This window comes from Ursus maritimus (genome assembly GCF_017311325.1).
Source record: "Ursus maritimus isolate PB19 chromosome X unlocalized genomic scaffold, ASM1731132v1 scaffold_X1, whole genome shotgun sequence".
NCBI classification, from domain to species: domain Eukaryota; kingdom Metazoa; phylum Chordata; class Mammalia; order Carnivora; family Ursidae; genus Ursus; species Ursus maritimus.
In genome coordinates this window covers 75,148,949-75,174,668 of record NW_024423319.1, presented here as the reverse complement: position 1 = coordinate 75,174,668, position 25,720 = coordinate 75,148,949, and the positions used below count along the sequence as shown (strand labels likewise).

At 40.2% G+C, this 25,720-nt stretch overlaps 1 protein-coding gene across 1 annotated transcript; it reads left to right on the top strand.

The window, feature by feature from the left end:
- Positions 1-3,816: 3,816 nt before the first annotated feature.
- On the top strand, positions 3,817-4,278 carry LOC103681386 (profilin-1-like). Its single transcript, XM_008710952.1, has one exon. The coding sequence runs from the start codon at positions 3,817-3,819 to the stop codon at positions 4,276-4,278; it is 462 nt and encodes a 153-aa protein (XP_008709174.1).
- The last annotated feature ends 21,442 nt before the right edge of the window (positions 4,279-25,720 follow it).

The following is a 25,720-nucleotide window of genomic DNA, read 5'->3' as shown; positions in this document are numbered from 1 at the left end:
GAGCAGAGAAAATTTCATTATCCCCATTTTTAATACAGGAAGAAAGAAAGGCTCAGAGAAGTAAAATAATTTGTCCAAAGTCATCAGCTGGTTGGCGCACCTGGGTGGCTCAGTCGTTAAGCCTCTGCCTTTGGCTCAGGGCGTGATCCCAACGTTCTGGGATCCAGCCCCACATCAGGCTCCTCCGCTGGAAGCCTGCTTCTTCCTCTCCCACTCCCCTGCTGTGTTCCCTCTCTCACTGACTGTCTCTATCTCTGTCAAATAAATAAATAAAATCTTTTTTAAAAAAGTCATCAGCTGGTAGCTAGGGGACCAGCATTTTAATTCAAGTGTTCTGGGTTCAACACTCTGGAAAACAGTGTGGAGGTCCCTTAAAAAGTTAAAAATTGAGCTACCCTATGACCCAGCCATTGCACTACTGGGTATTTACCCCAAAGACACAGACGTAGTGAAGAGAAGGGCCATATGCACCCCAATGTTCATAGCAGCATTGTCCACAAGAGCCAAATCATGGAAGGAACCGAGATGCCCTTCAACAGATGACTGGATTAAGAAGTTGTGGTCCATATATACAATGGAATATTACTCAGCTATCAGAAAGAACGAGTTCTCAACATTTGCTACAACATGGACGGCACTGGAGGAGATAATGCTAAGTGAAATAAGTCAAGCAGAGAAAGACAATTATCATATGATTTCTCTAATCTATGGAACATAAGAACTAGGAAGATCAGTAGGGGAAGAAAGGGATAAAGAAAGGGGGGTGATCAGAAGGGGGAATGAAGCATGAGAGACTATAGACTCTGAGAAACAAACTGAGGGCCTCAGAGGGGAGGGGGGTGGGGGAATGGGATAGACCGGCAATGGGTAGTAAGGAGGGCACATATTGCATGGTGCACTGGGTGTTATACACAACTAATGAATCATCGAACTTTACATCGGAAACCAGGGATGTACTGTATGGCGACTAACATAATATAATAAAAAAACATTAAAAAAAACTATGTTTTTTCAATTAAAACATACTGGACTTTTGTGTGGACTCCACTTAGCCTGGGCCACGTCTGTTATGATTGAAAGGGAAAAAATTAAGCAGAGACTAGCTGTGTGAACTCTTCCTGATCCTCAGTCTCAGATGACAGAAAGAAAACTGACAGGAAGTAGACGGATTTGGAATAAAAAGAGCCTAGCGATGGGGAGGGAAGAAGTAGGATCTAAAAAGAAGAGTGGAAGCGGCTCTATCTGGGGATTGCTGTAAGCAGGCGCCAACTGGTTGGGCGAGGCCACCTTTTGGGTTTTTCCTCCTGGAAAAAGCAGGGCCAGGTCTACTGTGCTACACCTCCTTCCTTTGCCCATAGCCCAACTTGGGCTGGAGAGACGCTGTAGCTCCCAAAACCCAAAACCGCACTGGTGGGGGTCTGGGCAGCTGTCGTGGCAGGTTAGGGCAGAGAAGAGTAGGAAAACGCTGAATATAGGAAGTAACTCCCTGGGAGGTGATGACCTGTGGTGTATTCAAGAAGTGTGGCGAGTGTGTATTAAGAGGCTGGAGTAAGGGGGTGCGTGAGGTGACTGCTGGGGTGCCAGAAAGAACTGGCGTCCCAGGAACAGGGCAGGGAGGGACCTGGAAGGCGCGCACCCCTTGTCGCATGAGGGGACAGTTGGCGCAGACCACCTCTCCAACGCGCCACCACCAGAGGGCCGGTCTTTAGAAAAGTTCAATTTAGTTGAAAGGGGGTGTGAACCATGGAGAACGCGGGTCCCAGCGCAGGAAGAGGGCGTCAAAGAGCTCCCAGAAAAGGTTTGAGAGGGTGTGCCTGGGCTCTCCGTTGGATACCTGAAGAGAGCTCGAAGCTCCGAGCCTCTCTTAACTCTCCCCCTACCTTGGGCACCGTGATGTGTTCCATGTTCCTGCCACCTGAAGCCCTGCGACTTGGGTTGTCGCTGCCGCCACCTCTCCAGCTGCCTACTTGCTCCCTCCCCATCCTGATACAAGCTCTGGTCACTTGATCCTCCTGGAGTTTTCTATCGCGACACTTTGTCTGTGGCCTCTCCTGCCATCTTGCTTCCTGGCAAATGCCCTTTGTAGTGGGGAACTGATGGTTTTCTGGTTTGGGCAACAGGTTGGGCCCACAAGTTAAGTTCCAGACTCGAGTACTGCCTCCCTTCTCACATACTTTAATGCTATAAGGGTTCTGGGAACCTATATAATTCCACTACTCTCTAATGTTAACAGTGATGGCACCCTACCAAGATAGCACAGACAATCCCATTCTGGCAACTGGATTTCTGAAAAGCTTCCTAGCTGTGAGGCCTTGGACAAGTCACAGTAGAATACTTTTTGAAATGATGTATAAGCATATCCTCCTCTCACTCCCCTCTTTTACTAGTCTACTAGCATTAACCTAGTTAAGTCCCAGACGATTGCAGTAGCCTCATAATTTTTGTTGTCATAGATGTGGGAAGAGGACCAAAGCCCACCAGACCACCTCTCAGATGAGGGGCCAACAGATGCAGTCATTCAGTAGTATTCTCTGAATCAGACTTGTGATGGAAAAAAATAACAGACTGGCAGTTGGAAAACCTGATATATTATAAATGTCATTTATTTTTTGTTTCCCCATCTAGGATGTCAGCTTTGTGAGGCAGGAACTTTTGTTCACTGCTTGATCTCCAAAGTCTAGAAAAGACTTGGCATACAGTGGGTACTTAATAAATATTTGTTGCATAAATAAATTTTCAAAGCTATCCAGGATTTTATCCAGCATTAACTTTAACCATTTCCCCTAACATTTCTTCCTTAAGGCAAGTTGATGTCATTTCAGAGGAAAATAAGGGACAGGCAGGAACTTGCCAAATGTTGTAGAAGAATCAGAAGTCAAATTGGACCTCCAGTAGAGTAAAGAAAGCCTGGCGATAAGAGGGAAAATACAGGAAAAGAAAGTATTGGACTCAAAATGTTTTCAGTAAAAAAATATACACTATTATCATCCATTTATTGTTTGCCTCCCCCATTATGGTGTCAGTTCCATGAGGTTTTTCTCTGTTTGCTACTATATCCCAGTGCTTAGAAAAGTACTTGGCACATGATGAGTGCTTGATAAATACTTGCTGAATGGCTAGATGGGAATGAATAACTCTAGACTCACAGCTGGTGTGGGCCAGAAGATAAACTAGAGGGAAAGAGTTTGGAGGAAGGGAAACCATGAGGAGGCTATTGTGGTTTTCCCAAAAGGAGCTGTGAACTGATGAGTCTATGGGACTTTTGACTTTGTACCTAGAGCTCATGCCTCAGCAAGATTAACCAACATCTGAAATGCTAATTGCTGTAGCAAATCTGTCCTGTTTTATAACCAAAACTCCAACTCTATTATTGCCTTCTTATGTTCTATTTTGAGGGCTTTTCCACTATTGGGGGTTAGTGTTCTTCCCATTGTATCCCAGGGAAGTAGGTATACTTTGCTCCATTGTCTATCTCAATAGCTAGAGGTACAGGCTCAGAAAGTTGCTGCCAAAAGTCACCCATGATGTGGTGGATGATGACTATTTAAAAAGTCACAGAGCCTTTGTGACCTCACTCATGCTCAAGAGTAGCTTGATAAATCACAGCAGAGGGCAGCTGGGCCATAACTTCATACAAGTCACCAAGACCTCCTCCACTTTGCTGCTGGGGAGAGGCCATCAGAAACAGACTGTATTTTTAGGTTATTTCAGTCTCAGCTTTTCAGTCATCTTAAGCCAACTGCTAACAAACTACTTTTGCAGACCAAATTACTAGAAAACACATTATTCATCTTATAGAGACAGCTTACTTGAATCATGCAGTGCATAGGGGATATCAGCGAAGAGGTCTGGCAAGACTGCATCACCCTCTTCCTACAGACTGGGATGTGCTGTGATGCAGCGATCATCACCAATTCCCCACCCTGGTTGTTAGCTTCTTACCCCGAAGGCAACTTTTTCCAGTTGACCCAGGAAGAAATTCAGATCTTGCTGTCGAGAGAGGGGAGAGAGAAGTTGTTTCTTCAGGGAATCACCCTTGCAGGGACCAAATGCTTGTTGATTCGGGACAACCTTTACACTGAGGGCAACAACACCATGGACCTCCGCACCAAAGGCCAGAGTCGGGGCAGCCAGGCAGTGACTGTAGTTCAGATTGAGTCTGTATACCTTGTGGTGATGGGACAAAAAGGAACAGAAGGAGGACCTCTCAACCTTAAAGCTTTTGAGATGGCAGGTTACATCAGAGAGGCCATTCATCAACACATGGCCCATTTCTAACTAAATAAAAAGGAATTGGTGTTTGACCTGGAATTTGAATTCAGTGTTATCTGTATTACCTCTAAGTTAACCTGGTCTTGAGGAAAACAAAAAGGGAGATCCCATATAAGGTTTGAAGATGTGTGTGTCTCTGTGTGTCTCTGTGTGTATGTATGTGTTGTGCTGTGTTGGGAGGGGGAGGCAGATTGAGGAGTAAGTGTTAAGGGATTAGGGCTTCTGGGCATTTTTTATACCTAAAACACCATCTTTCCTTAGCACCTGAAGGAGAGAAATGGGAACTAGGAAACCTTGTTTCTAATCCCAACTTTTTCCTTACTTACCATGTCTCTGAGGGCCATTTAACCTCTGGAAATCTAGGATTTTGTAACATCACACAGATTTTCCAAGGTCCAGCTCAAGTACTAACTCCACGAGGAAGCTTTTTCTACCTTCCCTGACCCTTGGGGTTGACACTGATTTGAATTCCTAAAGCATTAACTCTCTGGGTCATTTATTTGGCCCTTAATCACACTCTACCCAACATTTCTTGTATTAATGTTTTGTGTTCTTATTTAACTTCCCACACACATAGGTTTTGTTTCCCAACTTCATTATAATCTCCTTAAAGGGCAGATGATGTGTCTTCTACTTCTCTATATTTAGATGACCCAGAGCAGAGCTCTGACAGGGGAATAAGTTACATGGCTAAAATTACTTATCAGGAAGAAAGAGATTTTCTAAAGTGAAGATTCTACTGGGTATAGATGATCCAAGATGCTGTGGCTAGATTTTCCTTTTTGAATTTGTAGCTCACCTTTGGACCATTTATCTGTTCATTGTTCTCACTGTCAGGGTGGGCATGAAACTAATAAAGAGGTGAAAAATTCTAACCATTCAATCTGGTTTGTTGCTAGCTGCTCTGAGGACTCTGGGGTGAGAAAAGGCACGAATGAAAAAGATGAGGTTGAGTAATAAACCATAGTGCTTATTTGACCTGGTACTTATTTGATCTTGCTGTCACCAGTCCCCCAGGAGCAGTGATTATGGAGAAACTTCTTCTATGTTAATTACAAGGACCCACCTCTACAACAACCCCAACACATACCTTCACAAGCTTATAAAGGTCAGGGTTTAAACATGGAGGTATTTTTTAAAAGATTTTTATTTATTTATTTGACAGAGAGAGACAGCGAGAGAAGGAACACAAGCAAGGGGAATGTGAGAGGGAGAAGCAGGCTTCCCACCGAGCAGGGAGCCCAGCGCGGGCCTCAATCCCAGGACCCCGGGATCATGTCCTGAGCCAAAGGCAGATGCTTAACAGCTGAGCCACCCAGATGCCCCATAAACATGGTGGTTGTCAAAATCTCTAGAGCAGTGCTATTCAATGCAAATATAATTCTAGTCACATATGTAATTTAAAATTTTGTGGTAGCCACATTAAAGAAGTAAGACAGGTGAACTTAATTTTAAGAATATAATTTATTAAACCCAGTACATCAAAATATTATTATCTAAACATATACTCAATGAAAATATTGCTGATGAGCTGTTTTACATGTTTTTATGCCAAGGCTTCAAAATATGGTGTGTATTTTACATTTGCAATACATCTCAATTCAGAAAAGCTTCATTTCAAGTGTTCCATAGCCACGGATATCTAGTAACTACTGAATTGGGCAGCATGGGTTTAGGCCAACCCCATTCAATGTTTGAAACTCCTCTGCAACATCCCTGGCAGGACATCCAATACATTCCATGCTAGGCATTGGCTAGGTAATTAAATGTCAAAAAAAAAAAAAAGGAAAAAGAGGTTTCTTAGATAAGATCCTAGTGGGGACATGATAAGTGAAAAGATAAATTATATTTCACATCATATGGTTTCAATCACTCATGCAACATAAGAAATAGGAAGATCGGTAGGAGATGAAAGAGAAGAAGAAAGGGGGGGTAAACAGAAGGGGGAAAGAACCATGAGAGACTATGGACTCTGGGAAACAAATGGAGGGCTTCCAAGTGGAGGGGTTGGGGAAATGGGATAGACTGGTGATGGGTAGTAATGAGGGCACATATTGCATGGTGCACTGGGTGTTATATGCAACTAATGAATCAATGAACTTTACATAAAAAACCAGAGATGTACTGTATGGTGACTAACATAATATAATAAAAATTATTATTTAAGAAAAGAAGAAGCATAAATTTTTAAAAAAGATAAATTATAGTACCATGAAGTAAATGCTATGAAGTACTTTGTTTTTTCAAACATGTATTGAGCTCCTGCTATGTGTCATACACTGTTTTAGATATATCAGTAGACAAAATACACAAAAACTTTATGTTCATGGAGTTTATATTCTCATAAGAGAAACAGATAATATGTATCAGGAGATGATTAATGTTACAAAGACAAAGCAATATAAAGGGAGATAGAGAATGATGGGAGAACCTATTTTGAACAATGAGGTCAGAGACAGCCTCTCTGGAAAGAAGATATTAATGCAGAGGCCTAATGAAGTGAAGGAGTAAGCCATGTCAAAACCACCTCTATGGACCTCTGGTTCTTCACCTAGAAAGTGGAGATATTGATACTTGCAGGGTTGGTGTGGAGATCAAATGAAACAAAATGTGCACAAAGTGCAAAAGTATAAAATGTTTTAGATATCAGGTCAGCCATAGAAATAGGTGTGGGGGTTTAGAGTCCTCTGTCTTCAGACAGGTACAGGTAACCCCTACTTTTCAAAAGTTCATGTTCTGACACTCACTTTTATGAAAGACCTACATTGGTACCTGTTTTTGCTAACCAAAAGAAATTTGAAGATAATTTTGACTTTTACAAAAAAAAAAGATAAAAAAACAAAAACAGTGTTCAGCATTTGTTTTGCAGTGAGCCATTATAGAGGTAGCATGCACCCTGTATAGCAAGAGTGGTGCCACCAAGCTCTTTCCCTGGAAACTACATTCAGCCTTTCAGCATCAAGCTGCCATAGCTTTGAACTGTGTCTGTGCTTTGTTTTGATTTATTTTGTGCATCCATTAGAAAGATGTATCCTATGGTATGAGAAAATTCTTTTTTTTTTAAGATTTTATTTATTTATTTGACACAGAGACAGCCAGTGAGAGACAAGCAGGGGGAGTGGGAGAGGAAGAAGCAGGCTCCCAGCGGAGGAATCTGATGTGGGGCTCGATCCCATAATGCCGGGATCACGCCCTGAGCCGAAGGCAGACGCTTAACGACTGCGCCACCCAGGCGCCCCGGTATGAGAAAATTCTAAGAGAGATTATTTTTTGGACCTGGGAATGCTCAGAATATGTTCTGTATAAAGTAATGGTAATTGCTCCTTTGCTTTATGTCATTCTGTCTTATGAAAGTTTTCATAAGAGTGTTATCTGTTCAGATAGCAGGGGGACCACATACTAGGAAATGGGGGGCAGAAGCTGAGCTGCTATGTGTTTGACAGCAGAGTCTGAAAATTTTGGGTCTAATGTGCCAGGTACAGCAGAGGTTTTAATTGATTTGGAAGTAGCCAGGTGTGGGAGTGGGGGGTAAGAACAAAGTGCTGCCTCTTGTGGAAGGGTAGAGGCAGTTCTTAAGAATAGCAGTAAGCATGGGGGCGCCTGGGTGGTACAGTCATTAAGCATCTGCCTTTGGCTCAGGGCATGATCCCAGGTCCCTGGGATCCAGCCCCGCATCAGGGTCATCTGCTGGGAGCCTGCTTCTTCATTTCCCACTCCCCATGCTTGTGTTCCCTCTCTCGCTGGCTGTCTGTCAAATAATAAATGAAATATTAAAAAAAAAAAGAATAGCAGTAAGAATGGTGTGAGAGAGTGGTCAAGTTTCATTTTTTTGCATGTAGCTGTCCAATTTCCCCAGCACCATTTATTTAAGAGACTCTTTTTTCCACTACTTTATCAAAGATTAGTTGCCCAAAGAGCTGAGGGTCCTTTTCTGGGTTCTCTATACTGTTCCATTGGTCTATGTGTCTGTTTTTGTGCCAATACCATGCTGTCTTTGTGATCACAGTTTTGTAGTATCGCTTGAAATCCCACAACGTGATGCCCCCAACTTTCATTTTCCTTTTCAACAATTCCTTGGCGTTTCGGGGCCTTTTCTGGTTCCACACAAATTAAAGGGCTGTTTGTACCAGTTCTTTGAAAAATGTCATTGGAAAATTAATCGGGAAAGCATTGAAAGTGTAGATTGCTCTGGTAGCATGGATATTTTTTTAATTTTTTTATTTTAATGTTTTTTATTCCATTATGTAAGTCACCATACAGTACATCCCCGGTTTCCGATGTAAAGTTCGATGATTCATTAGTTGCGTATAACACCCAGTGCACCATGCAATACATGCCCTCCTTACTACCCATCACCAGACTATCCCATTCCCCCACGTCCTCCCCTCTGAAGCCCTCAGTTTGTTTCTCAGAGTCCATAGTCTCTCATGCTTCATTCCCCCTTCTGATTACCCCCACTTTTTTATCCCTTTCTTCCCCTACCGATCTTCCTAGTTCTTATGTTCCATAGATGAGAGAAATCATATGATAATTGTCTTTCTCTGCTTGACTTATTGCACTTAGCATTATCACCTCTAGTCCCGTCCATGTTGCAGAAAATGCTGAGAACTCGTTATTTCTGATAGCTGGGTAATATTCCATTGTATATATGGACCACAAATTCTTTTTTTTTTTTTCTTATTTGAAGAGATAGAGACAGCCAGTGAGAGAGGGAACAGAAACAGGGGGAGTGGGAGAGGAAGAAGCAGGCTCATATTGGAGGAGCCTGATGTGGGGCTCGATCACACAATGCCGGGATCACGCCCTGAGCCGAAGGTAGATGCTTAATGACTGTGCCACCCAGGCACCCCAGACCACAAGTTCTTAATCCAGACATCTCTTGAAGGGCATCTCGGTTCCTTCCACAATTTAGCTATTTTGGACAATGCTGCTATGTACATTGGGGTGCATATGGCCCTTCTCTTCACTACGTCTATATTTTTGGGGTAAATACCCAGTAGTGCAATGGCTGGGTCATAGGATAGCTCAATTTTTTACTTTTTAAGGGACCTCCACACTGTTTTCCAGAGTGGCTGTACCAACTTGCATTCCCAACAAAAATGTAGGAGGGATCCCCTTTCTCCACATCCTCTCCAGCAATTGTTGTTTCTTGCCTTCTCAATTTTTGCCATTCTAACTGGCGTAAGGTCGTATCTTAGTGTGGTTTTGATTTGAATTTCCCTGATGGCTAATGAATTTGCACATTTTTTCATGTGTCTGCTAGCCATGTGTATGTCATCATTGGAAAAGTGTCTGTTCATATCTTCTGCCCATTTTATGATTTGTTTATTGTTTCTAGCATATTGAGTTTGAGAAGTTCTTTGTAAATCTTGGATACCAGTCTTTTATCTGTAGTATCATTTGCAAATATATTATCCCATTCTGTGGGCTGCCTCTTAGTTTTTTGGACTGTTTCCTTGGCTGTGCAGAAGCTTTTTATCTTGATGAAGTCCCACAAGTTCATTTTATCTTTTGTTTCTCTTGCCTTTGGAGATGTATCATGAAAAAGGTTGCTTTGGCCAATATCGTAGAGGTTGCTGCCTATGTTCTCTTCTAGGATTTTGATGGATTCCTGTCTCACATCAAGGTCTTTCATCCATTTGGAGTTTATCTTTGTGTATGGTGTGAAAGAGTGGTCAAGTTTCATCTTTTGCATGTAGCTGTCCAATGTTCCAGCACCATTTACTGAAGAGACTGTCTTTTTTCCACCAGATGTTTTTTCCTGCTTTATCAAAGATTTTTGCCCAGACATTTTAACTATGTTCATTCTTCCCATCCATGAGCATGGAATATTTTTCCATCTTTTTGTGTCTTCTTCAATGTCTTTCAAGAGTGATTTGTAGTTTCTAGAATATAGATACTTTACATCTCTGATTAAGTTAATTTCAAGATAACATATGATTTTTGTTGCTATTGTACATGGAATGGATTCCCTAATTTCTCTTTCTTCAGTCTCATTGTTGGTGTATAGAAATGCAACTGATTTCTGAGCATAGATTTCATATCCTGCCACATTACTGAATTGCTCTATAACTTCTAGTAGTTTGGGAGTGGATTCTTTTGGGTTTTCCATATAGAGTATCATGTCATCTGCAAAGAGAGACACCATACAGAAAGATAAAATCCAAATGCATGAAAGACCTTGATGTGAGACAAGTATCCATCAAAATCCTAGAGGAGAACATAGGCTGTAAACTCTTTGACATCAGTCACAGCATCTTTTTTCATGACACATCTCTGAAGGCAAGAGAAACAAAAGAAATAATGAACTTATGGGACTTCATCAAGATCAAAACCTTCTTCACAGCCAAGGAAACAGTCAAAAAAACACAGAGGCAGCTCACGGAATGGGAGAAGATATTTGCAAATAGCACTGCAGATAAAAGACTGGTATCCAAGATCTACAAAGAACTTCTCAAACTCAATACAAGAGAAACAAATAATGAAATCAAAACATGGGCAGAGGATATGAACAGACACTTTTCCAATGAAGACATACAAATGGCTAACAGACACATGAAAAAATGTTCAAAATCATTAGCCATCAGGGAAATTCAAATCAAAACCACCTGAGGGAGGAGTTCAGATGGTGGAGGAGTAGGGGTCCCCCTTTTCAGCTGGTCCCTTGAGTCGAGCTGGATAGGTACCAGACCATTCTGAACATCCACAGAATCAGCCTGAGATGCAAGAAGATATATCTGGATATCTACAAATGAAATACCTAGCTAGTAGTATTGAGGTACGAAGTGGGGAGCCATGAAGCCAAGCACAGATAATGGAAGATAAATGGAAGGGGGAGGGAGCCACTGCATTTGGGCACCAGGAAGCAGTAGCCACCTGCACTGGGGAGTGGGTGGACTCCTGGACCAGCACCCGCGAGAAAGCAGACTGAGACCGTGAGCAAGGGAACTCACGCGACCAGTCTGAAAAACGGAGCTTGGGATTGCGCGAACCACACAGAAACGGAGCTCTGGAGCATGCTGGGGCAGCTGTTGGCTGGTGGCTGGCAGTGAAAGAAACAAAAAGGACAGAGACGCACTGGCCCTGGAAGTGAGGTATGGGACACCAGCTGTGGGGCGCACATACAGGGACGATGCAGGGTTTAGCAGCACCAACAGAAACAGAGTTAAAGTGGCCAGATCCCTCTCTTCTGAGACAGAGGCTGAGATTCGGCTACTGCTGCTCTGACTCTCAGAAGAGGCACAGCAAACCGCAGGGAAAGCCGCCAGAGAAGAAAAGCCTAGAAATACCTGCTCACAGAGTGCCCATCACCATTCCCCCTCGCAGGGGACACAGAGACTCTACCCAAACAGGGTTGCCTGAGTATCGCCGTGGCAGGCCCCTCCCCCAGAAGGCAGGCTGAAAAATCAAGAAGCCCACATCCCTAAGGTCCTTATAAAACAAGAGCACACAGCCTGGGTCCTGGTCAATATTTTGGGCTCTGGACAACCCCGCAACCTCTCCTCATCAGAAGGACGAGAAGGAGAAATCCCCCCTAGCAAAGAAAAGACAATGAGTCTGTAGCCTCTGACACAGAACTAATGGATGTGGATATAACCAAATGATCAGAAATGGAGTTCAGGGAAACAATGATAAAGATGATGTGTAGACTTGAAAACAGTATTAATGAAAATGTTAATGAGAATATAGAATCTCTAAGGGAGGGTATGAGAGCGAATCTGGCAGAAATTAAAAATTCTATGAGTCAAATGAAGTAATAAGTAGATGCTCTGACGGCCAGGGTGAATGAGGCAGAAGAACGTATCAGTGAGTTGGTGAATGGGTTAGTAGAAGAAAGGTTAAAATAGAAACTTGGTTCAAAAAATCCAATTTCAAGAATGTAGGTTAGGGGAGAATACAGACTCAATGAAACGTTCCAATGTCAGAATCATCATCATCCCTGAGGGGGTGGAGAAAAACAGAGGTCTAGAAGAGATATGTGAACAACTTGTAGCTGAAAACTTCCATAATCTAGCAAAGGAAACAAGCATTCGTGTCCAAGAGGCACAGAGGAGCCCTCCCAAACTGAAACAAGACAAACCTATGCAACGTCACGTCATGGTGCAATTCGCAAATATTAGATCCAAGGATACAGTCTTGAAAGTGGCCAGGGCAAAGAAATTTCTCATGAACCAAGGCAATGGTATCAGAATTACGTCAGACCTGTCTACACAGACCTGGAATGAGAGTAAGTGTTGGGGGGGGGCATTTTTAAAGCTCTTTCAGAGAAAAACATGCAGCCAAGAATCCTTAATTCACCAAGGCTGTCATTCAGAATTGAGGGAAAATGCAGACCTTCCAGAATGGCCAGTCATTGAACAATTTCATAACCATGAAACCAGACTACAGGAGATACTAAAGGGGGGTTCTATAAAAGTAAAAAGGCCCCAAGAGTGATACAGAACATAAAGTCACAATCTATAGAAACAAAGACTTTACTGGCAACATGGCATCATGAAAATCATATCTCTCAATAATCAGTCTCAATGTAAATGGCCTAAATGCTCCCATAAAACACCACAGGGTTGCAGATTGGACAAAAAGACATGACCCACCCATTCACTGTCTATAAGAGATTCATTTTGAACCTAAAGATACATCCAGACTGAAGGTGAAGGGATGGAATACCATCTTTCAAGCCAATGGACCTCAAAAGAAAGCTGGGGTAGCAATTCTCATATCAGACAGATTGGATTTTAAACTAAAGACTATAGTTAGAGATACAGAAGGGCGCTATATTATTCTTAAAGGATATATCCAACAAGTGGATATGACAATTATAAATATCTATGCCCCCTACAGGGGAACAGCAAGATACACAAGCCAACTCTTAACCAGAATAAAGAGACATATAGATAAAAATACATTAATAGTAGGGGACCTGAACACTCCACTCTCAGCAATAGACAGATCACCTAAGCAGACAATGAAAAAAGAAACAAGAGCTTTGAATGACATACTTGACGAGTTGGACCTCATAGATATATATAGAACACTACACCCCAGAACCAAAGAATACTCATTCTATTCTAATGCCCATGGAACATTCTAAAGAATAGACCATGTTCTGGGTCACAAAACACGTCTCAACTGATACCAAAAGATGGAAATTATTCCCTGCATATCCTCAGACCACAATGCTTTGAGATCAGAACTCAACCACAAGGAAAAATTTGAAAGAAACTCAAACACTTGGAGACTAAGAAGCATCCTGCTCAAGAACAATTCGATAAAGCAGGAAATAAAAGATCAATTTAAACAATTTGTGGAGGCCAACGAGAATGAAACACAATGGTCCAAAACCTATGGGACACTGCAAAGGCAGTCCTAAAGGGAAAATACATAGCCATCCAAGCCTCACTCAAAAGAATAGAAAAATCTAAAACGCAGTTTTTATATTCTCACCTCAAGAGGCTAGAACAGGAACAGAGGAACAGGCCTAATCCACATATGAGAAAGCAGTTGATCAAGATTAGAGCAGAGATCAATGAATTAGAAACCAGGAGCACAATAGAGCAGATCAACAGAACTAGAAGCTGGTTCTTTGAAAGAATAAATAAAATTGACAAACCACTGGCAAGACTTATCCAAAAAACAGGGAAATGACCCAAATTAATAAAATTATGAATGAAAAGGGAGAGGTCACAAACAACACCAATGAAATTGGAAGGATTATTAGAAACGTTTATCAACAGCTTTATGCCAATAAATTAAGCAATTTGGAAGAGATGGAGGCCTTCTTGGAAACCTATAAACTACCAACACTGAAACAGGAAGAAACTGATTTTTTAAACAGACCAATTAATTATGAAAAAATTGAAACATTGATCAAAAACCTTCCAAAAAGCAAAATGCCAGGGCCTGATGTTTTTCCTGGGGAATTCTACCAAACATTCAAAGAAGAAATAATACCTGTTCTCCTAAAGCTATTTAAAAAAATAGAAACAGAAGAAAAGCTACCAAACTCATTCTATGAGGCCAATATTACCTTGATCCGCAAGCCAGGCAAAGACCCCCTCATAAAGGAGAATTACAGACCAGTTTCCCTAATGAATATGGATGCCAAAATTCTCAACAAGATTCTGGCTAATAGAATCCAACAGTACATTGAAAGGATTGTCCATCATGACCAAGTGGGATTCATCCCTGGGATGCAAGCGTGGTTCAACATTCGCAAATCGATCAGGGCGATACATTTTATCAACAGCAAAAGCCAAAAATCATATGATTCTCTCAATAGATGCAGAAAAAGCATTTGACAAAATACAGCATCCTTTTGAAATTAAAACCCTTCAGAGTGTAGGGATAGGGGATAGAATGCTCAATCTCATAAAAACCATCTATGAAAAGCCTACAGCAAATATCATTCTCAATGGGGAAAAGCTGGAATCCATTCCCTTAAGATCAGGAACACGACAAGGATGCCCACTCTCACCATTTTTATTCAACATAGTACTAGAAGTCCTTGCAACAGCAATCAGACAACAAAAAGGGATAAAAGGTATCCAAATCAGCAAAGAAGAAGTCAAAATGTCTCTCTTCGCAGATGACATGATACTCTATATGGAAAACCCAAAAGAATCCACGCCCAAACTATTAGAAGTTATAGAGCAATTCAGTAATGTGGCGGGATACAAAATCAATGCTCAGAAATCAGTTGCATTTCTATACACGAATAATGAGAAATAAGAAAGAGAAATTAGGGAATCCATCCCATTTACAATAGCACCAAAAACCATACGTTACCTTGGAATTAACTTAACCAGAGACGTAAAGGACCTATATTCTAGAAACTATAAATCACTCTTGAAAGACATTGAGGAAGACACAAAAAGATGGAAAAGTACCCCATGCTCAAGAATCAGAAGAATTAACATAGTTAAAATGTCCATGCTACCCAGAGCAATCTACACTTTCAATGCTATCCCGATCAAAATACCGAGGACATTTTTCAAAGAACTGGAACAAATAGTCCTTAAATTTGTATGGAAACAGAAAAGGCCCCGAATCTCCAAGGAACTGTTGAAAAGGAAAAACAAAGCTGGGGGCATCACAATGCCGGATTTCGAGCTGTACTACAAAGCTGTGATCACAAAGACAGCATGGTACTGGCACAAAAACAGACACATAGACCAATGGAACAGAATAGAGAACCCAGAAATGGACCCTCGGCTCTTTGGGCAACTAATCTTTGATAAAGCAGGAAAAAACATCCGGTGGAAAAAAGACAGTCTCTTCAATAAATGGTGCTGGGAAAATTGGACAGCTACATGCAAAAGAATGAAACGTGACCACTCTCTCACAGCATACACAAAAATAAACTCCAAATGGATGAAAGACCTCAATGTGAGACAGGAATCCATCAAAATTCTAGAGGACAACATAGGCAACAACATATACGACATGGGCCAAAGCAAACTTTTTCATGACACATATCCAAAGGAAAGAGAAACAAAAGATAAAATGAACTTATGGGACTCCATCAAGATAAAAAGCTTCTGCACAGCCAAGGAAACTGTCCAAAAAACTAAGAGGCAGCCCACGGAATGGGAGAATATATTTGCAAATGACACTACAGATAAAAGACTGGTATCCAAGATCTACAAAGAACTTCTCAAACTCAATACACGAGAAAAAAATAAACAAATCATAAAATGGGCAGAAGATATGAACAGACACTTTTCCCATGATGACATACAAATGGCTAAAAGACACATGAAAAAATGTTCAGAATCATTAGCCAGCAGGGAAATTCAAATCAAAACCACACTGAGATACCACCTTACACCAGTTAGAATGGCAAAAATAGACAAGGCAAGAAACAACAATTGATGGAGAGAATGTGGAGAAAGGGGATCCCTCCTACATTGTTGGTGGGAATGAAAGTTGGTACAGCCATTCTGGAAAACAGTGTGGAGATCCCTCGTGGGCTGCCTCTTAGTTTTTTGGACAGTTTCCTTGGCTGTGCAGAAGCTTTTTATCTTGATGGAGTCCCATAAGTTCATTTTATCTTTTGTTTCTCTTTCCTTTGGATATGTGTCATGAAAAAGTTTGCTTTGGCCCATGTCGTATATGTTGTTGCCTATGTTGTCCTCTAGAATTTTGATGGATTCCTGTCTCACATTGAGGTCTTTCATCCATTTGGAGTTTATTTTTGTGTATGCTGTGAGAGAGTGGTCACGTTTCATTCTTTTGCATGTAGCTGTCCAATTTTCCCAGCACCATTTATTAGTTTGGGAGTGGATTCTTTTGGGTTTTCCATATAGAGTATAATGTCATCTGCAAAGAGAGACATCTTGACTTCTTCTTTGCCGATTTGGATACCTTTGATCACTTTTTGTTGCCGATTGCTGTTGCAAGGGCTTCTAGTACTATATTGAATAAAAGTGCTGAGAGTGGGCATCCTTGTCGTGTTCCTGGTCTTAAGGGAAAGGCTTCCAGCTTTTTTCCATTGAGAATAATATTTGCTGTAGGCTTTTCAAAGATGGCTTTTATGAGATTGAGGAATGTACCCTCTATTTCTACACTCTGAAGGGTTTTAATCAGGAAAGGATGCTGTATTTTGTCAAATGCTTTTTCTGCACCAATTGAGAGGATCATATGGTTCCTGAGACTTTTCTTGTTGATATGATGTATCACACTGTTTGATTTGCGAATGTTGTACCACGCTTGCATCCCAGGTATGAATACCACTTGGTCATGATGGATAATCCTTTTAATGTACTGTTGGATTCTATTAGGCCGGATCTTGTTGAGGATTTTGGTGTCCATATTCATGAGGGAAATCAGTCTGTAATTCTCCTTTTCGATGGGGTCTTTGCCTGGTTTGGGGATCAAGGTAATATTGGCCTCAAAGAATGAGTTTGGTAGCTTTCCTTCTGTTTCTATGTTTGAAATAGCTTTAGAAGAACAGGTACTATTTCTTCTTTGAATGTTTGGTAGAAACTACAAATCATTCTTGAAAGACATTTAAGAAGATACAAAAAAGATGGAAAAATAATCCATGTTCATGGATCGGATAAATTAACATAGTGAAAATGTCCATGCTACCCCTAGCAATCTATACTTTCAATGCTATCCCAATCAAAATAACAATGACATTTTTTTCGAAGAACTGAAACAAACAGCCCTTAAATTTGTGTGGAACCAGAAAAGGCCCTGAATCGCCAAGGAATTGTTCAAAAGGAAAAACAACCCTGGGGGCATCACAATGCCGGATTTCAAGCTGTACTACAAATCTGTGATCACAAAGACAGCATGGTACTGGCACAAAAACAGAGAATAGACCAATGGAGCAGAATAGAGAATCCAGAAATGGACCCTCAGCTCTTTGGGCAACTAATCTTTGATAAAGCAGGAAAAAACATCCAGTGGAAAAAGACAGTCTCTTCAATAAATGGTGCTGGGAAAATTGGTCAGTTACATGCAAAAGAATGAATATTGATCACTCTCTCATACCACACACAAAGATTAACTCTAAATGGATGAAAGACCTCGATGTGAAACAGGAATCCATCAAAATCCTGGAGGACAACATAGGCAGCAACCTCTATGACATCGGCCACAGCAACCCTTTTCATGACAAATCTCCAAAGCCAAGAGAAGCAATAGATAAAATGAACTTGTTGGACTTCATCAAGATAAAAAGCTTCTGCACAGCCAAGGAAACAGTCTAAAAACTAAGAGGCAGCCAACGGAATGGGAGAATATATTTTCAAATGACACTACAGATAAAAGACTGGTATCCAAGATCTACAAAGAACTTCTCAAACTCAATACACGAGAAACAAATAAACAAATCTTAAAATGGGCAGAAGACATGAACAGACATTTTTCCAATGAAGACATACAAATGACTATCAGACACATGAAAAAATGTTCAAAATCAGTAGCCATCAGGGAAATTCAAATCAAAACCACACTGAGATACCACCTCACACCAGTTAGAATGGCAAAAATTGACAAGGCAGGAAACAACAATTGTTGGAGAGGATGTGGATAAAGGGGATCCCTCCTACATTTTTGTTGAGAATGCAAGTTGGTACAGGCACTCTGGAAAACAGTGTGGAGGTCCCTTAAAAAGTTAAAAATTGAGCTACCCTATGATCCAGCGTTTGCACTACTGGGTATTTACCCCAAAGATACAGACATAGTGAAGGAAGGGCCGTATGCACCCCAATGTTCATAGGAGCATTGTTCACAATAGCTAAATCGTGGAAGGAGCCAAGATGCCCTTCAATAGATGACTGGATTAAGAAGTTGTGGTCCATATATACAATGGAATATTACTCAGCTATCAAAAAGAATGATTTCTCAACATTTGCTGCCACATGGATGGGACTGGAGGGGATAATGCTGAGTGAAATATGTCAAGCAGAGAGAGACAATTATCATATGGTTTCACTCATTTATGGAACATAAGAAGTACGAAAATAGGTACGAGAAGAAAGGGAAGAAGAAAGGTGGAGGGGTAAACAGAAGAGGCAATGAACCATGAAAGACTATGGACTCTGTGAGACACCCTGAGGGCTTTCAAGGGGAAGGGGGTGGGGGAATGGGATAGGCTGGTGGTAGGTATTAAGGAGGGCACGTATTGCATGGTGCACTGGTCATTATACACAAGTAATGAATCATGGAACTCTACATCAAAAACTAGGGATGTACGGTATGGTGACTAACATAATTTAATAAAAAATATTAAAAAAAAAAAGAAAGTGAGCATCCTTGTCTTGTTACTGACTGTAGGGGAAAGGCTCTCAATTTATTCCCAGTGAGGATGACATTATCTATAAGTCTAGTATTTATGGCCTTCATGATGTTGAGGTGTGTTCCCTCTATCCCTACTTTGTTGAGGGTTTTTTTCAAGAATGGTTGCTGTATTTTGTCAAATGCTTTTTCTGCATCTTTTGACCATTTATATGTTTCTTATTCTTTCTTTTATTAATGTGTTGTATCACATTGGTTGTTTTGTAAATGTTGAACCACCATACACCTCAGGAATTAATCCCACTTGATCGTGGTGAAAAATGTTTTTAAGGTACTGTTTAATTCTATTTGCTAATATTCTATTGAGAATTTTTCACCCATGTTCATCAGGGATATTGGCCGGTAGTTCTCCTTTTTAGTGGGGTCTTTGGTTTTGGATTTAAGGTAATGTAGGCTTCATAGTATGATGGTGAAAGTTATCTTTCCACTTCTTTTTTGGAACAGTGTGAAAAGCATAGGTATTATCTCTTCTTTGCATGTCTGGTAGAATTCCCGTAGGAAGCCACTTGGCCCAGGAATTTTGTTTGTTGGGTGATATTTTTAAAGATTTTATTTATTTATTCGACAGAGAAAGAGAGAGCCAGCGAGAGAGGGAACACAAGCAGAGGGAGTGGGAGAGGAAGAAGCAGGCTCATAGCAGAGGAGCTTGATGTCGGGCTCGATTCCATAACGCCGGGATCACACCCTGAGCCAAAGGCAGACGCTTAACCGCTGTGCCACCCAGGCGCCCCTGTTGGGTGATTTTTGAATACTGATTCAATTTTCTTTTCTACTTATGGGTCTGATCAAATTTTCTATTGTTTCCTTTTTCAGTTTTGGTATTTCTGTTTTCAGGTATTTGTCCATTTCTTCCAGGATACCCAATTTGATGGCATATAATTTTTCATAATATTCTCTTATAATTGTTTGTATTTCTGTGGTATTGGTTGTGATCTCTCCTTTCATTCATGATTTTATCTATTTAGGTACTTTCTCTTTTCTTTTTGACATTTTTGGCTAGGAGTTTATCAATTTTATTAATTCTTTTCAAGAACCAGCTCTTACTTTCTTTGATCCATGCTACTGTTTTGATTCTTTCTCTACAGTTTATTTCTGCTCTAATCTTTATCCCTTTTTCTGGTTGTAGGCTTTATTTTCTGTTCCTTTTCTAGCTCCTTTAGGTGTAAGGTTACTTTGTGTATTTGAGACTTCTCTTGCTTCTTAAGGTAGGGCTGTATTGCAATATACTTCCCTCTTAGTACTGCCTTTGCTGTATCCCAAAGGTTTTGAACTGTCATGTTTTTGTCTTCATTTGTTTCCATGCTTTTTTAAATTTTTTTCTTTAATTTCCTGGTTAACGCATTCATTCTTTGGTAAGATATTCTTTAACTTCAAGTTATTAGTCCCTTTTTCCAAATTTTTTTCTTGTGGTTGACTTCAAGTTTAAGAGCATTGTGGTTTGAAAATATACATGGTATGATCTCAATCTTTTTGTAGTGTTTGGGGTCTGATTTGTGACCCTGTATATTATCTACTCTGGAGAATATTCCATGTGCACTCGAAAAGAATGTGTATTCTGCTGCTTTAGGATGAAATTCTCTGAATATACTTAGTAAGTCCATCTGGTCCATCATGTCACTCAAAGCCATTGTTTACTTCTTGGTTTCCTGCTTAGATTATCTGTCCATTGTTGTTAATGCTGTGAAGTCCCTTGCTCTTATTGTATCCTTATCCATGATTTTCTCTATGTTTATTATTAATTGATTTACATATTTGAGTGCTCCCAAGTTGGGGGCATAAATATTTATAATTGTTAGATATTCTTGATGGATAGACCCCTTAATTATGATATGATGCCTTTTTTCATCTCTTATTTTAGTCTTTGTTTAAGATTGAGTTTCTCTGATATAATTTTGGGTACTCTGTTTTTCTTTTGTTGTCCATACATATGACAGATGGATCTCCATCTCCTCACTTTCAATCTGCAAGTGTCTTTAGGTCTAAAATGTATCTCCTGTAGGCAGCATATGTATGGATCTTGTTTTTTCATGTATTCTGATACCCTAACTGTTTTTATTACACCATTTTGTCCATTTACATTCAGAGTGATTTTTGAAAGATATTGCCATTGTGTTACCTGTGGAGTTGGTGTTTCTCTTGTCCTTTCTAGTGTTTGTTTCTTTTGGTCTTTTTTCCACACTCAAGAAATCCCATTAATACTTCCTCTAGGGCTAGTGTAGTGGTCACAAACTCCTTTTTGTTTATTTGTTTGTTTGTTTTTCTGTCTGGGAAACTCTACTTTTCCTTCTGTTCTGACTGACAGCATTGCTGGATAAAGAATTCTTGGCTACATATTTTTTTCCATTCAGCCTGTTGAATATATCCTGTCATTCCTTTCTGGCCTGCCAAATTTCTCTGGACAGATCTTCTGCAAACCTGATCTGTCTCCCCTTGTACATTTGAGACTTGATTCCCCCCTTGCTGATCAGTCTTCTTTTCTTGTCTCTGTGTTTTGTGAATTTAACTATGATATGCCTTGGTGATGGCTGGCTGTTGTTGAGTTTAATGTGGGTTCTCTGTGCTTCTTGGATTTTGATGTCTTTGTGATTCCCCAGATTAAGGAAGTTGTCAGCTATAATTTGCTCAAATCAACCTTCTGCCTGTTTTTTTCTCTGTTTTCATCTTCTGGGACTCATATGATATGAATGTTATTACATTTCAATAAGTCACTGAGTACCCTAAGTCTCCCTTTGTGATCCATTACCTTTGTTTCCCTCTTCTTTTCAGCGTCATTATTTTCCATAAATTTAACTTCTTTTTCACTGATTTGTTCCTTTGCTTCATTCATCCTTGTTTTTATGGCACCTGTCTGGTTTTGCTTGTCACTTATAGCATTTTAATTTTGGCCTGACTAGATTTTAGTTTCTTTTATCTCTGCACAAAGGGATTCTCTAGTGTCTTCTATAATTGTTTCAAGCCCAGCTAGTATCCTTTTAATTGTTCTAAATACTAGTTCAGACATCTCACATTTATCTATATTGATTGACTCTCTGGCCATGAGTTCTACTTCCTGTACTTTCTTTTGGGGTGAATTTCTTTGTCTTGTCATTTCTTTTCAGAAAAGAAAAGGGAAAAAAACTACATTTTTGGTATGTTTTGGTCTCCTTGTTAAAATAAGATAGATCCAGGAGGAAGAGTCCAAGATGGTGGAAGAGTAGGAGACTTTAATTTCCTCTGGTCCCAGTAATTCAGCTAGATAGATATCAAATCATTCTGAACATCTGTGAACCCAACCAGAGGTTGAAGAAAAGAATATCTGCAACTTTGCGAATAGAGAAGCAACCTCTTTCTGCAAGTTAGGAGATCTGGAGAAGTGAATACAAGAAGACATATGGGAAGATAGAGCTCACGGGGAGGCAGGCACTGTCAGTTGGCTACCAACAGGTGATAGAGCAACAGAACACAAAATCAGAACTTTTAAAAGTCTGCTCTGGTGAGGCATGTCACTCAGGCAGCTAAGCAGGAGGTGGAACCCTCATTGGGGCAGTGTGGTCTCAAGATCCTCAGGATCACAGGAAGAACAGGGGTTCCTGAGTGTGGCAAAACTCCCAGGTATTAGAGTGGGAAATCCAGCTGCAAAGAGTAAGCCCAGGAGTGGGCTCTCAATGCGGTGATGCCATAAACCATGATCCACAGCACAGTTAGGCCTCTGCTCTTCGATCAGGAGCCCAAAAAGTGGCAGAACTGTGGACACCCCTTTCTTCCCTCAGGAGGATCTGTGCAGGAGCACACCACAGGAGTCTACTGGGTTTGGAGACTCTAAATGATCTCCTGTGCCTGTGATAGAAACACTCGTTCACAGGCCGAATGAGCACAGAGTGCAGCCAGAGACCAGGGAGACAGGAGTGATAGACTGATTTTCTCTGGGGGCTCACTGAGAAGTGGGGCCCTGAGCTTTCAGCTCCGATGCCAGAGATTGGGAGGCCACAATTTTAATTCTCATCCTCTAAAGCTGCTTGGAAAGCCTTCAGGGAAAAAAGCCACATAGAGCAAACCAGGGCAGGTAACATAGACTTGCCCTCTCGCAAAGGCGGTGCAATACTGTCTGGGGCAAAGACACTTGAGAATCAATGCAACAGGGCCCTCCCCCAGGGGATCAGCAAGAATATCCAGCCAAGACAAAGTTTACCGATCACTGAGAACTGAAAAACTCCAGTGCTAGGGGAATAGAGCACATAGAACTCATGGCTTTTCCCTCATGATTCTTTAGTCTTTCAAATTTATTTTTTTTATTTTATTTCCTATTTATAATAATTTTTTTGATGTTATGTTAGTCACAATACAGTATATCATTAGTTTCTGATGTAATGTTCCATGATTCATTGTTTGCATATAACACCCAGTGCTCCATGCAATATGTGCCCTCCTTAATACCCGTCACCAGCCTATCCAAATCCCCCACCCTCTTCCTCTCTAAACACTCAGTTTGCTTCCCAGAGTCCATAGTCTCTCGAGGGTCATTCCCCCCTTCTGTTTATCCCACCTTCATTCTTCCCTTCCTTCTCCTACCCATCTCCCTGCCATTTCTTAGGTTCCATAAATGAGTTAAACCATATGATAATTGTCTTTCTCTGCTTGACTTATTTCACTTAGCATAATCTCCTCCAGTCCCATCCATGTTGCTGCAAATGTTGTGTAATCGTTCTTTCTGATGGCTGAGTAATATTCCATTGTATATATGGACCACATCTTCTTAATCCAGTCATCTGTTGAAGTGCATCTTGGCTCCTTCCACAATGTAGCTATTGTGGACAATGCTGCTATGAACATTAGGGTGCATATGGCCCTTCTCTTCACTACATCTGTATCTTTGGGGTAAATAACCAGTAGTGCAATTGCTGGATCATAGGGTAGCTCAATTTTTAACTTATTAATGGACCTCCACACTGTTTTCCAAAGTGGCTGTACCAACTTGCATTACCACCAACAGTGGGATTCCCTTTCTCCATGTCCTCTCCAATATCTGTTGTTTCCTGCCTTGTCAATTTTTTCCATTTTAACTGGTGCAAGTTGGTATCTCAGTGTGGTTTTGATTTTAATTTCCCTGATGGATAACGATTTTGAACATTTTTTCATGTGTCTGTTAGCCATTTGTATGTCTTCATTGGAAAAGTGTCAGTTCATATCTTCTGCCCATGTTTTGATTTGATTATTTGTTTCTCATGTGTTGAGTTTGAGAAGTTCTTTGTAGATCTTGGATACCAGTCTTTTATCTGTAGTGCTATTTGCAAATATATTCTCCCATTCCATGGGCTGCCTCTTTGTTTTTTTTGACTGTTTTCTTTTCTGTGCAGAAGCTTTTTATCTTGATGAAGTCCCACAAGTTCATTTTATCTTTTGTTTCTCTTGCCTTTGGAGATGTGTCATGAAAAAGGTTGCTGTGGCTGATGTCATAGAGGTTGCTGCCTATGTTCTCCTTTAGGATTTTGATGGATTCCTGTCTCACATCAAGGTCTTTCTCTATTTGGAGTTTATCTTTGTGTATGGTGTGAGAGAGGTCAAGTTTCATTCTTTTGCATGTAGCTGACCAATTTTCCCAGCACCATTTATTGAATGACTGCCTTTTTTTCCACCGGATGTTTTTTTCTGCTTCGTCAATGATTAGTTGCCCAAAGAGCCGAGGGTCCATTTCTGGGTTCTCTGTTCTGTTCTATTGGTCTATGTGTCTGTTTTTGTCCTAGTACCATGCTTTCTTTGTTTTTTTCTTTTTATAAAATTTTTCTTCTTTCCTTTTTGATCCAACTTCTCATTTTTTCAACTCCCTTTTAATTTTTTTAAATTTTCAGTTTGCAGTTAAATTCTATACTTTCGTTGCATTTAATCTTGTTTTTGTATATGTGAAAGTTTTTCTTTCTTTAAATTTTTGCGATGCATTTTCTTCTAACAGACCAAAATACACCTAAAATCAAGTGTGTAGCTATGTTTTATTCACCCACCTGAGTGTATACTCTTTTTTTTCTTCTTCCTTTTTAATATTTTGTTTTGTTTTGGTTAATTTTTTTTGTTTCATTAAAGTCTTTCTGAATTTTCATCTTTACATTTATATTCAATTCTTTCAATACGTTTAATTTTCTTTTTGTATATATATATGTTTTCCTTTCTTTGCAATTTTGAGATGTACTTTCCTCTAACAAACTGACCGAAATGCACTCAGGAGATAGTATATTGCTCTGTTATGTTCAGCTGTCTGTTTATATCCCATCTTTTGTTGTTGTTGTTTATTTTCTTTCTATTTTGTTTTTTATGTCTTTTAATTTCCATTTTTACAGTTACATTCTATCATTTCATTGTATTTAATTTTACCTTTGTACATATATAAGTTTTTCTTTCTTTACAATTTTGGGGTCTAGTTTTCTAAAAAAAAAAAAAAAAAACAAAAACAAAAAACAAAACAAAACAAAAAAACCCAAAGCACATAGAATCCTGTGTATTGCTCTATTCCGCTCACCTGTCTGATTATATTCTCTCTCTTTTTTCCCTGAGTTTTTGGGGCTCTTCTGATTTCTTTATATTTCTCTGGAGTTGTTGCCATTTTAATATTTTGTACTCTTGTTCATCTATGCTTCTCTAGACAGAATGACAAGACAGAAAACCCACCTTAAAA